Below are 13,025 nucleotides of genomic sequence, written 5' to 3' on the forward strand. Positions count from 1 at the left end.
AAGTCAAAACTAATAGTAATTTCGGGTGGAGAGAGTAGATAAGAAGCCTCATGTTTAGAGAAGTAGGGGCTAAAAATGAAAAGCCGGCTGGGGATGCTCTTATGTTCTGTCTTGCAACACCACCAAGGCAAAGTCAACTGAAGAGATGTTCGCGTTGTTGAGAGAGAGAGCTTAAACAGTGCATCCCTCGGTTCTCTTATTTCTTTACATGTATCTCGTGCATTGTAGGCACAAAATTTGGCGAAACAAATTGAAGTATATATCAAGCCATATACTGATATACACCTTGACAGCATACAAGATACATGCGAAAGCAGTGAGTATAATTTCCTGTTATTCCCCCTATGATTATCCTCGTAATCTTTTAGGCGACTTTGCAAGAGAAGACCTCCATCAAACTTGCTGACAACTCTGGAAATACTCGAGTTGGCCTAAAATCTTTGTTGAGGCAAACAGCGGTCGCTCTGCCTTCCAATACGAGCTGCCAAGAGTAGCAACAAAGGTGTGACTTGTGAGATAGATATGCTTATGATCATTTACAACCTAACACATATAACACGCTTCTAGTACCTGTGTGTACTCCCTTTGTTCCAAACTACAATGCTTTAAATGTGTCCTAAGTCAATTTTCTTTACTTTGACCAGAAGTTTATAAAAAAATACACCAGCATCTACAACATCAAATTAATTTTGTTAAAATCACCATGAAATATGTATTCTTAGTATATTTGTTTATATGTAGATGTTAATATATATATATATATATTTATAAATTTAATTAAATTTGAACAATTTTGATTTAGAATAAAATTTAAATAACCTATATTTTGGAACTGAGGGTCACTTCACGATGTGGCAGAGTCTCGACCATATGCTCTACAATAATTCGTACGCCTTTGATTTGAATAGGCTTCACCTTGACCGTAAACTTGTCACCACTCTGACGATGCAACGCATGTAATAAATTGTTAAAACGTAAGTAAATTCTTTGAGATCTTCCTTATTGCACGAGGAATAATTTGCCATGCATTCGTTCACAGCAAATGAACCAAGGTAGACATGTACCCTGAGAGGCGCGAAGTACTTGAGGTTCAACTCTGAAAGAGCCATGGCGTTGCCCGTGGACGTCCAGTAGTCCACGCTGATGCCCAGCTGCTCAAGCATCCCGTCACGACCTGATACCGTGATACGTACGGCTCAAAGAACTGATGGATACTCGCAGATACGTGCCGTGCGTCTACTAGCTAGGAATAATATAATGGATAATCTTCGAGAGCTGCTACATCTTGGAATAAATTAATCAAACGATGGCTGACCACTGTGGAGGTAGCTGGCGTAGATGGCGTTGTTGACGACGCCGTACTCGTCGAGCTCGTCGTCGCGGACCTCCATCTCGATCTCGAAGAACCTGTCCTTCCTCATGGTGGTAAGCTGGTTCGACGCGGTGTAATTGCCGGGGCGAGCTCGCTGATCGAACAGCTCGCGGCTGATGGCGTCGGGGGCGGCGATGGCAACCACGCCCCGGAGCCGGCAGTACTTGGGCCCCGTAGCCACGTGCGCCGCCGTGACGACGACCCTGCCAAGACGCGCCCGGCCGTTGCGCGCCACCACGCAGCTGTGCTGACCATGGGCGACGGAGCTCACATCGGCAGGGCGCAGGCGAGGGGAGAGCCCGGTGACCTAACGAACGAGGCCGCCCATCTTTTGCTGCATTGCGATCTTGCGAGCGCGAATAAATGGTGGTGTGGCAGTGGCAGGTACTACGTTCTTAGCCGAACTGTGGATATGTTGGTGGCTGGTCAGCGTTCTGAATCTTCTGATGCCTTTGATGGCAAATGCGTGGCAGCTTTATATAGGTTGTACATGGAGAATCGAGGCATGGGCATGAAATGAAATTGCCGGTTATTCAAATGTTACTCGCCGTGGCCTGTGGAGTTTTACTCCCAAAATTCTAATACTGTGTGTGGGCGAGCCACCGGGCTTGCTCTGCCATTTGCTCGGCCATTTGCAAGTTTCATGCGCATGGATTTTCTGGTCTGTTCGGCTGGACTTATAAGTCGGGTGAAAAACTGAAACGACTGATTTGTTGTGAGAGAAAAACATTGTTCGGTAGCTGATAAGCTGAAGCGAACAGGCTGTTCATCTCGATAAATGGCATGCACGAAAAAAAATTGATGCGGTATGAAACGAAGAGACAAATTAGACTTCACATGAATGAAATTTATGTGCAGATGAAACCCAGCATACTTTTAAAATCCTACTAAGAGCAATTCATTTTATCTCCACGCTACGCTAGTATTCAATGTAGGCACAATTGTAAGTGTCTACATAATTGATAATTCGTACTCCCTCCGTTCCAAATTATAGGTCGTTTTGGCTTTTTTAATTTATAGGTTTTTGTTATGCGTTTAGATATACCCTATGTTTAGATACATAATAATATCTATATATCTAGAAAAGTCAAAACGACTTATAATTTGGAACGGAGGGAGTACGTTGCATTTGATCTCAGCAGCATAAAAAAATGAGGGTGGGTAAGGGGGTATAAACCCCACCTAAACAAAGGTGAGAACCTAGGGTTCGAATCTTAACACCGCACAACAATTAAAATTAAATTAATTAAAATTAAATTATGTATCGTGTATAGTGTTGTTTTCTTCGTCAAGCTAAATTTGTAAAAATACGTGATGTTCTTAGAAACTGGTAACGAAACTCTACACCGAGTCTCAGGGCCGGCATCAAGTTTTCGCTACTATGACAGCTGAGCACAGGAGCGCAGGACCAGGACCCACTGGATTGTACTCGGAGTTGGGTTTCCGACTGTACTGCTCATCTAGTACGAGCTTGAGATGCTTTCAGAAGGCACGTGTGAATCGAAGTCAAGTTGGAGGCACGTGGCCTTGACCGTTGATGGCTTTGGTAATGGCAAGTGCTGCTAAAGAAATTGTTTGAAATTAAAGGTCGTGCTTTTTTTGAGCTGCTGGTAGAGATTTCTTTATCTCTTTGGTAGGTATTACCTTGTGTCTCATACTGTGACTACGAGTGAAGCCATTTGCTGGTGGAGTTGTCCATTTTAATTGTAGTTGTTGTAAGGTTGTTGTTTGCTCAGTATACACCTCTTTCTTTATCAATATAATAAGTACCTTCTTCTGCTTGGTTCGTTTAAAAAAGATGGCAAAGTGTTGGTGTTGCCGTTTGCCTTGGTATTCTTGGGAGTCGATGGCGGGTGGGGCCATCTTGAAGTGGGTCGCTTATTCATTTTACAGGAAATTATGCATCAACCTAAATAACATGCCAAGTTGCAACACCTGTCAATTATCACGGTGAACACACCGTAGCGAGGAAAATTGCAAAATGAGAAGAACTTTAGCATCCATGGATGAGAAGAACTGCCATACTCCGTTAGCAACTCTGGAAGATACACCAGTAGGACAGTCATGCGTGTCAGATAAACCAACATCAATGCTATGTCTATCACCGGATATCCATACTTTCTCCTCAAATGCACACCCACTTCAAATGGGAAGGGTATGAGTAAAAAAATTATATACCCATTAGAAATGGGGTGTGGAGGGTACGGGGAAGGTATAATTAATCAATTGGATATATATATATATAATACAAAATTAATATCCATTGGATATGGGTGGGATTGGGAAGGATAAGGAGTGGGAAATAATTATTTGGATTTGGATGTGAACCAGAGAAGAGAAGAGAGAGTGGGTTTGCCCGACGGGATCAGTCTAGATCGATCTAGTCGGAACAGATCGGGACAGCTTCGACTCGACCCACACCGTCCCAGGAGATCGATCACGTCGCAGGCCAAAGCCATGGCGCAATCTACTCCGGCGCGTGCTCCACAAGAATCCAAGCGATCGACTACAGCGAATTTATCCCGATGGTAACAGGGAGTCTCCTTTTCCAGTCCTGGTTGCTCGGCAGAAGAGGAAGCTTGCTAGAAGTTAGAACGTACAACATTCTCTATGTTTCATTCTTGAGGGTGGTGGATTATATTGTACCGTTATTGTTGCCCCTTTCACCTCTTGATTTGCACGGTCATGACAGAGTCACTTCTAATTAGCTTTCCACGAGACCTTATAAATTTCAGAGATAATAATACTTGTACCACAGAATCTGCAGTCTCTGGGAATTACCAAAGATAAACATTATGGGCGTTATAGCCAGCTTAGACTGTGTTAACCCGTTCGTTGACAACATAATGCCTTAAGTATGTTCACGAACTTTGACTTTGCTTTGAATAGTTTCTCGCTTTTTCTGTACAACTATAGCAAATATCAATATCAAAAATAAAAAATGACCTGTTTTACTTTTACAAGAAAATAGGCATAAAAAACTTTATGTTCTGTTTTGCATGCAACACCAACAAGTTAACTGAAGGGAAGTTCCAATTCCAGATTAAAGAACCTAAGAACCTAAGCTTGCATCCCAGTTCGTGTTCGCATTGTTGAGGGTAACTTGAACAAACAATGCATCTCTCCGCTCTTTTATTTATATCCATCTCGTACATTGTTGGTGGTACAAATTTAGGCGAAACAAATTAAATTGAACCATATACACCATGACAGCGTAGAACGAAGAAAAATGATCTATCGTGAAAGCAGTCTGTAGAATATTGCTTCCTTCTTCGTCGTGTTTGTTTTTTAATCTTACAACCCTCAGTTAACCTTTTAAGCAACTTTGCAAGAGAAGACCTCCATTGCCCTCGCTGACAGCTCCGGGAACACCCGAGTTGGACGGAAGTCTTTGTTGAGGCAAACAACGGTCGCTCTGCCTTCCAATACGAGCTTACGATCCGGCAGGGTCTCGATCATGTGCTCGACGATCATCCGCACGCCTTTGATCTGCACGGGCTTCACCTTGACGACGAACCTGTCACCACTCTGACGATGCAAGTATATAAATATAAGTAAAATCTGCGGGATTATTTTCCTTTCACGAGGAATTTTCCATGCATGCGTTCATAGCGAACGAATGAAGGCAGGCGTGTACCCTGAGAGGCGCGAAGTACTTGAGGTTCAGCTCAGAGAGAGCCATGGCGTTGCCCGTGGATGTCCAGTAGTCCACGCTGATGCCCAGCTGCTCGAGCACCACGTCACGACCTGGCAACATAACGACGGCTCAGAGAATTGATAGATATGCTCGCAGATACATATGCGTGTCTAATGAAGTTCTTAAAAAAAAGTGTAGGAGAATGAACGATGGCTTACCACTGTGGAGGTAGCTGGCGTAGATGGCGTTGTTGACGACGCCGTACTCGTCGAGCTCGTCGTCGCGGACCTTCATCTCGATCTCGAAGAACTTGTCCTTCCTGCATGTTTTCTCGTACCACGCAGACATCTCATCAGGATTATCATTCAGCTAGGGCCTAGGGGGCATGGTGGTTTCCTGGAAACAAATTAGCAAAGGGATCGAAGAGGACCTGATGGTGGTAATAAGCGGGTTCGATGCGGTGTCGTTGCTGGGGCGAACTTCTTGTTGGTCGAGCAGCTGGCGGCTGGTCTCGGGGACGGCGATGGCAGCCGCTCCCCGGAGCCGGCAGTACTTGGGCCGCGCAGCCACGTGCGCCACCACGCGGTGCTGGCCATGGATGCCGGAGCTCACGTCGGCAGGGCGCGGCCGAAGGGAGAGCCCGGTGACCTGACGAACGAGGCCGGCCATCTGCTGCTGCATTGGCGATCGGCGAGCGAACTGTGGTGGCAGGTTCGTTTCTGAACTCTGGATATCTAGTGGCCAGCGTTAGATATATCGCACTGATCGTTGATGCCATTATGCCAAGGCGTGGCGTCTTATATAGGTGACGGTCTGACGGAGAATCAAAGCAGCATGGCCCGAAAATCGCCGGCTATTCAACTGTCCTCGTCGTGGGGTTTTACTCCGAAAAGTTTCCAATCCTGTGTGTGGGCGAGCCGCCATTGGGCTTTGCCATTTCATCTGCTCTATTTCTTAAAACATAATATGGATGAAAATGCTTTATATGCACATAAAGTTTGCTCATTCTGTAAATGCACACACGCACAATGTATGAGAAAAACTGAGCCGTAGATGTTAAATTGACAAAATCGTCTCACATGTTTCGTTATCGGCGAACGTATTTCCTACCACTAAAAAATATCATTGTTTTTCTTACTAAAATAAATTAAGAAAATGTGAGCCATCATTCTAAGTCTAATACTTAGAGCCCGATGAACAGATTTCACTGTGAAAACATAACTAATTGAGGTATGATGAGCTTGGTCTAGTCTAACTAATCCAACAAGGACCAGCTGCGAGTTTGGGCTACCGTGCTGACTACTGGAGCCCATGACCACTGGATTGTACTTCTCGTGGAGTTGGGCTTCAGACTGTTCAAGTACCTTGAGCTTGAGCTTGATGAGCTTGAGGAGGCGTGTGTGAATCGAGGTCAAGTTGGAGGCGCGTGGCCTTGACCGTCGATGGGTTTGGTGGGTTCTGCCGTTGCCGAGAGGTATCCTGGAAGTGGATGACGGGTGGGGACACCTTGAAGTGGGTCCGCCGAGTCATGCAGGATGAAGGCCTAACATGACGTGTAGAAGCATCGTGTCTTGATTATTACTCATGACTAATAGGGAACGACGACGAAAGGGTTCGGATTAAACTAGTCAGTCGTGTCCCATGGTGTTGAATTTTTATTGCGGGCACGCCTCACAAATGACGAACAGCAGACGGTTGGTTCGTACGTCCTTTAAAAGTTGCTGGAAATGCAACCGAAATAACCAAAGGAGCACCAGCATGTTAACTATCAATCATGGTGAACACACTTACCTACTTCAGAAATGGAAAATGCAAATTCCACACCTTTGTCTCTCAAAATGCAATCACATTGTTGCTAACTGTTAATTTACTTTCAGAAACACCGTGTAAGTAAAATGGTTGACATCTACGTCAAAACTCAAGCACGCAGAAATTAACTGGTGTGTAGACTACTGTCGTACACTTTCTTTCTTTCTTGAAGTCTAGTCCTATTTATAGCGTCTGGCAGAAACTATCTTTCTTTGGATTACTATAATCATTATTTCATACCAAGAGGCAGTCCTTTGCTTTGATCATCTCCGTGTCAAAACTCAAAAGACGGAAGAATTGTTTTGTAGTAGGGGTATGAAACAAGCAGAAGCATGCAGTTCATTTGTTTTGCCCGGTTCCAACACCACTTCCTGTGATTTGCATGTGCCCTGCTGAAGCCATGCTTGAGGGGGAGTAAACTTGGACTTTTTTTAAGGCAATTTGTATGGGAGGTTCTTAAATATCGCTTTGGCGCTGACAGTTTTATGCAATCTATTCTCACATCTGAGCCATGGGCACTGCGTATTTCCTATTCTTAATAGATGTATGTGTCCTGAAGCTCATGCTGCATCATCCAGTGTTAAACGAACTTTCTTTGCTAAAAATATACATTGCAAATCAAATGTATCAGACCAACAATTACACACATACAAAATCACAATGCAGACGGACTGTAGCTCTACTGTTACTACGAGCCTCTGCTAATCTGCTGTCCTTGAATGAGAAGAGCTGCAGCTTGGATATAGTTCTGGAGATACATGGGCAGGACGGTAGTATTTTTTTCAAACAAAATGTTGAAATCATTGCCTCCACAATCAGCTGCAACGGTTATTATGATTATTAACGCAATCACTGGTCTGCTGTCCCTTGGATGAATAAAGCTGCAGCTTGGATAACAGTTCTCGAGATAGGGTGGTAGTCTATTGTTCGGCAAACAGCCCTTATCTTTGCCTCCAAAATTAGTTGCAACTGTTATTGCGATTGTTTGCATTCTCACTTGACCCTTCACTGTCCTTTGATGAGTAGATCTGCAGCTTGGACAAGTTCAGGAGGTATGCGGGAAGGACGGTAGTCTTTGTTCAAACAAACAGCTGTTGCCTTTGCCTCCAGAATTTGCTGCAAAGAGAAACAGGGAGTGGGAATTTTAATATATGCATCTTTATCTGTATAGAATGGTTTGTATAAATAATATGCGATTTGTATGTGGTAACTGGTGACACAATCCCACCCAGGTTGTGGCTACATAATAATTTTTTTTGCAGAAGTGCTTGAAATGCAGAGTTTCTTATTCTATCTGTTCTGAACATGTAACTGTGACACACCTCATGATTAGGCAGCTTCTCAATGATGTGCTCAAATATCATCCGTATACCTTTGATGCTCGCAAGCCTCACCTTAACGACAAACTTGTCACCACTCTGGTAGTCCAAAGAAGATAAGGAGGCATCATAACTAAGAGAAACTGCCATGTGGTGATATGCATAATCCAAGCTTTCCAGCTCACAGAATTTCATCAAATTCTTGAATTTTCGTTTTCTGCACAGCTTGGGAAAGTTACCCTCAAAGGAGCGAAGTACTTGAGGTGCAGCTCAGAGAGGGCCAGTGACTCGCCGCCGCGTGCCACTGCATCTGCACTGATGCCTACACTCTCAAGCAGCTCATGACGACCTGCTCAAGTTCAAGGCATAGAACAGGATATAAGACTGAATATGCTACCTAAACTAAAATTGGTTTTACAAGAACAGACCATGATAACAGGATATGGAACTAGAAATAGTTTTACAAGAACAAACCATGATAACAGGATATGGAGTGTGGATTTTTTAGATGCTATCTAGATCCTTGTGTATACTGACCAATAGTACTAGCGTAAACTACCGGTTATTTTGACTCCTGAGTTTCTGCTATGGATGGAACTCACCATGTTGGCAGTAGCTAGCATAGACTGCATTGTTAACAACACCATATTGGTCAAGTTCATAATCACGCACCTTCATCTCCACTTCGAAAAAATCACGGTCTAGCCTGAAAATCAAAAGGATTAACAACAGTTCTGCATCCATGTGCATCTGAAGTTCAGTTTGAACGAACAATATATCTTACAGGAATTAAATTATCATCCACAATTCCACATTACGAATGTTCCTCAAGGAATCACGGTCAAAGCTTCCAGCTAAAGATAACACAGAATGGCAAAGGTAGCGACCAACATGCACAGATCACTAAATTCCGAAATGAATTTGCGCACTCTTATACTACAGCATCGGCAAAAATTAGTAGATCCTCCTTCCCAGGTAGCTATGTTCCAAAACAACAGCAGCGTGCCCACAATTTCACTCTTCTTCCTTCTGACCGCAATTTGGCAAAATCTATTTCACATCCCATGAATAAACTAAGTACGAGAGCTTTAGATATACCTCAAGCCGGCGGCGGGACTAGCGGATTGGGCGGAGACGGCGAGGGGGCGGTACGCGCGCCGACCGGCCGCGGTGAGCGGCGCGCGGCGAAGCGCCGCGGCCCGGTGGACGGGTGGATAGCTCGGGCCGGCGGCTCCGGCGTGGATCGGCGGGAGCGTGGGGCGGGCGATGGGCACGAGGCGCGCGAACGGCTGCTGCATTGCGGCCGGCGGGCGGGCGGGCGGGCGGGCGGGCGGGGAGTGGGCTGGTGCGGCGCGGCCGCTTGCCAGCTTGGCCAAAGGTACTAGTAGTGCTGGAGGCAGCCAGCCTGCCACGGTGCCACCCAACCAACCAACTCGTCTTGATTTTGCCAAACGCTGCCGTTCCATCTGTCTCCTCCTCCCGCCCGCGGGAAACCCCACGACGCGCCGGGAGCCTGGGACTCCCGAGGCAGCGCCCCGTTCGTTAGCACCACGGCACCGACCGGGCTCTCTCCCGGAAGCACCAGGAGCTTAATGCTGCCCTGAACAGCGGCGCCAAACCGCGGCCACCCGGCGCCCCGCGAGGCCGCCGCCCGGCCCCTGACGATGGCGATGGCGGGGGGAGGCGGACGAGGCAAGATAGATTCGGCGGGACAACGGGGAGGGAGATCCGGAGGAGGAGGAGGAGCGGAGCTCCTCACGCAACGGCAAGGCTGCGTGGCGGGTCGCCGGAGCCGCGCGGGGAGGGGAGACCTTCGGCGGTCATGGCGGAGTCGGGGTCTTGGTGTACTAGGGGTTTTTGTGTAAAGTTTTCCGGTCTAGGGTGCTTTTTTAAAAAACGTTGAACGCCGGCACGCAGCCGGCGATGGCCTTATCCGAGTCCGCCGAACCCCGCGCAGCCGCGCTCATGTCCGTGCTCGGGGCCGCCTCCGCCCGACGCCCCGCCATCCAGGCTCCGCCCAAAAACCATCCGCACACTCTAACGAGGAGGCGGCGGCCGGCCATGGATGCACGGACAGACTTTCACGCCGCGAGCTCCGGTCCATGGATGCACGGTCAGCGGAACTCTCTATACTGTATGCTACGATTGCAGGCGGAATTGATTGGCAAAATCGAAAGCGTTAGGTCCAGAATTAGAATAGCCACACATATCATGCATCCTTTGAGTCGATTCCATGATTTGAACCTGCAATAAAGCTGACTTCCCTGGAGTGATGTTTCCTGGGATGCTCTAGGGACCGAGCTGTTGCATACTGTGATGGCCGCGCCAAAGCACTCTCCGTTAGTCCAGACGCATGAAACAGTTTTTTTTAACTAATAGTGCGAGTTTCTATCTATATAATAGAAAAAAATATAAAATTACGACCTTGGGAGGTTATAAGCAGGAAAAGAAAAGAAAAAAAATGGATTGGGGCGGGAACCACTCAACTCAACTTGAACCCGCCAAAACCGAATGGTTGGATTGGACATCAACGCGGCCGCACCACTCCACTTGACAACGGCAGCAGAACCGAAGCTTAATCGCGACAACTACCAACATTCTTACTCTCATATAGTCGCTGAAACCTCCAGGCGTTACCCCGCATTGACAAGGAACCAAGAGAAACAGACCGCACCGCACCGAGAAGGCCACCGCCGTGCGGGACCCTTCGTCGTAGTACCGCTGCAACATCACACTTCACCTGAAACGCTCGCAGGCTGCCTCGCAGTCGCCACCATGATAACACAAATGCGCGGGGGTCTTGCCACATCCGCCGTTGGACTCCACCTCTCTCGTCGCCTTGAAGAAACACCACGTGCAGGGGTCTCACCACGCCCGCCACATCACTCCATGTCACGGATCCATTTCTTTTATCGCCATCGGGATGGTGAGCAATGTTGCCCTACTTCCCAAGGTCTCCATCAAATAGCCAAGCCGCCGCCGCTGCAGGTTGACTTCGCCTCATTGCTCCACCCGCGCGCACAGCCATCGCTGCCGTGTCAGCAAGCTAAAGTAGTCGCTTGCATCGCCTTTTGACGATGTACCGCACCAGAGTAGCCCAGCAAAGCTGAGGAACCCGCCATAATCCACTGCAAGCCAAGTCGTCCCACGATGTTGTTGCTGCAAGCGTCGTCCTTCGACGCAGTCCCATGCCGCACTTACAGTTGCTAAGCAACGCTAGCCGCCGCAATCCGCTGCAAGCAGCTAACCCGACAAAAATGTGACAACCCCTGGCCGCCACCACAACTACGATCGACTCCTCGTGAGTTTAGCAACCCCCCATCAAGTTTGCCATCCTGCACCATGCCGCCTTGCCGCGCCGCAAGCCTGTCCCGACAGGACCTCCGCCACCGGCTGCAGCCTCCCATGATCATCGCGTCACCAGCAATGCCATAAGCCGAGTTAGGTCTCTAAAGACGACGCCTCCAAGGAGGGGACGATGCCAGTGGCGTCACCATCGCTCGTCCAGAATTTGGACAGGATTTTCACCAAGAGAACCCCATGCAGCAAGGATGGAGCTCAAGATGAGGCCCCCAACGGGGATAACGACACCATCGCCACCAGCAAGAACGCCGGACAAGGCTTTCGCTAGGAGCATCCCATCCCTACCCACTAGACGTACACAGCTCGGCACTCCCTGAACGACAACCATGGAAGCCCTCCAAGGAGCGGCGCCGCCGCCGTGCGTCCTCCCATCGCGCGTAACCCATCTTCTGGTGCACATCACCGCATCGACGACGCACACACGGCAACTGCCGTGTGCGGTCGTCACCGCCCTCACCCCGCCCCTAACGCCGCCACTGTACGGCCTCCTCGCACCGTGCGGGCCGCCGCCTCAAGACCTCGTCTCCCCGCCCCACGCTAGCCGCCGCTGCGCGGAGCCTCGACCAACGCCTGGCTAAAGTTGCGCCTATCACCGAACCACCACCACCACGCGACCTCACGCGTGGACACCATGGCCGTCGTCGTGCAGCTCCGGGCGCCGTCATCACACGGCCGCCCCGCCCAGCGCCAAGCTGCTGCTCGCCTTGCACAGGGAACCACCGCTCGCATGCATCGGGCCTCCATCGCGCGGTCGCCACTCCGGCCGACACCAGCCATAGGGCGGCGTCCTCGCGCCGCTCCGGGTGCAGCTCCCACTCGCACATGCTAGGCCTCCACCGCGGCCGTGGCGCGGCCTCCGCGCGCCGCTCCGGACGCACGGCCGCTTGAAGCCGAGGCTTCCTTCGTCGACCCAACCGCCTGCTCGCCAAACCCATGGCCGTCGGGCCGCTTCCTCGCTCTGTGTCGCCGCGCCACCATCGCAGCCCCATAGATCCGGTCAACACCGCCGTGCCGGCGCGACCTTGCCACCCTACTCGCACCATGGCTGCGTCGCGGTGTCTCCCACGGCAAATCCAAGTGGACGCAACCAGTACAGGGCAAAAACACCCCGCCACGGCCGCACGGGTTTCTGCGGCGGCGAGGTGGAGGTGAGGTGAGGGAGCAGTGACAGCGGCTGGTTTTTCGGGTCGCTGCACGTGTCGCCTGAGCGGGAGGCGACGCCGAGCCGTGTTGTAGATTCAAGGCATAGATAAGATCTCACTGCTCAGTTTTCAAACATGACTTGCAAGTTAAATAGAATATATAAAACACTACTGACTTGCATAGATAAGATCTCATATACAAACAGATAACGAAAGAACTTACTGCTCAGTGCTCACTATATACACGCCTAATTTGGTTACTCTTGCTTATTTTTAGCACCTGTCACGTCGAATGTTTAGATACTAATTAGGAGTATTAAACATAGACTATTTACAAAATCCATTACATAAGTGGAGGCTAAACGGCGAGATGAATCTATTAA

At 48.7% G+C, this 13,025-nt stretch overlaps 3 protein-coding genes across 3 annotated transcripts; all 3 read right to left on the reverse strand.

Annotated features, from left to right (window-relative positions):
- Positions 1-87: 87 nt before the first annotated feature.
- LOC101763201 (acyl-acyl carrier protein thioesterase ATL2, chloroplastic) lies at positions 88-1,879 on the reverse strand. Its single transcript, XM_004978115.2, has 5 exons — positions 1,823-1,879; positions 1,316-1,679; positions 1,065-1,174; positions 844-939; positions 88-481 (listed from the first exon to the last, which is right to left on the reverse strand). Exons 1-5 carry the CDS (start codon positions 1,877-1,879, stop codon positions 365-367), a joined length of 744 nt encoding a protein of 247 aa, XP_004978172.1. The 3' UTR covers positions 88-364.
- Positions 1,880-4,687: 2,808 nt separating this feature from the next.
- On the reverse strand, positions 4,688-5,690 carry LOC101763607 (acyl-acyl carrier protein thioesterase ATL4, chloroplastic). Its single transcript, XM_004978116.1, has 4 exons — positions 5,440-5,690; positions 5,228-5,328; positions 5,010-5,119; positions 4,688-4,900 (listed from the first exon to the last, which is right to left on the reverse strand). The coding sequence occupies exons 1-4, from the start codon at positions 5,688-5,690 to the stop codon at positions 4,688-4,690; spliced, it is 675 nt and encodes a 224-aa protein (XP_004978173.1).
- Positions 5,691-7,393: 1,703 nt separating this feature from the next.
- Positions 7,394-10,029, reverse strand: LOC101769823 (acyl-acyl carrier protein thioesterase ATL3, chloroplastic-like). The gene is given in 6 exon segments (XM_012847556.3): positions 7,394-7,862; positions 7,864-7,934; positions 8,141-8,236; positions 8,377-8,486; positions 8,740-8,843; positions 9,236-10,029. Coding segments are annotated over 6 exon segments (834 nt in total). The 5' UTR covers positions 9,604-10,029; the 3' UTR covers positions 7,394-7,777.
- Between the last annotated feature and the right edge of the window lie 2,996 nt (positions 10,030-13,025).

Source organism: Setaria italica, chromosome VII (assembly GCF_000263155.2).
Source record: "Setaria italica strain Yugu1 chromosome VII, Setaria_italica_v2.0, whole genome shotgun sequence".
NCBI classification, from domain to species: Eukaryota; Viridiplantae; Streptophyta; class Magnoliopsida; order Poales; family Poaceae; genus Setaria; species Setaria italica.

Bases quoted from the DNA above. Each gene is read 5' to 3' on its own strand.
- LOC101763607 (XM_004978116.1), bottom strand. From the start codon at position 5,690: ATGCAGCAGCAGATGGCCGGCCTCGTTCGTCAGGTCACCGGGCTCTCC. The intron at 5,329-5,439 runs GTCCTCTTCGAT...GAAAACATGCAG, and splicing joins CCGCTTATTACCACCATCAG to GAAGGACAAGTTCTTCGAGA. The intron at 4,901-5,009 runs GTACACGCCTGC...TTGCATCGTCAG, and splicing joins AGTACTTCGCGCCTCTCAGG to AGTGGTGACAGGTTCGTCGT.
- LOC101763201 (XM_004978115.2), bottom strand. From the start codon at position 1,879: ATGCCTCGATTCTCCATGTACAACCTATATAAAGCTGCCACGCATTTG. The intron at 940-1,064 runs GTACATGTCTAC...TTGCATCGTCAG, and splicing joins AGTACTTCGCGCCTCTCAGG to AGTGGTGACAAGTTTACGGT. The intron at 482-843 runs GTGACCCTCAGT...TACTCTTGGCAG, and splicing joins AGACTCTGCCACATCGTGAA to CTCGTATTGGAAGGCAGAGC.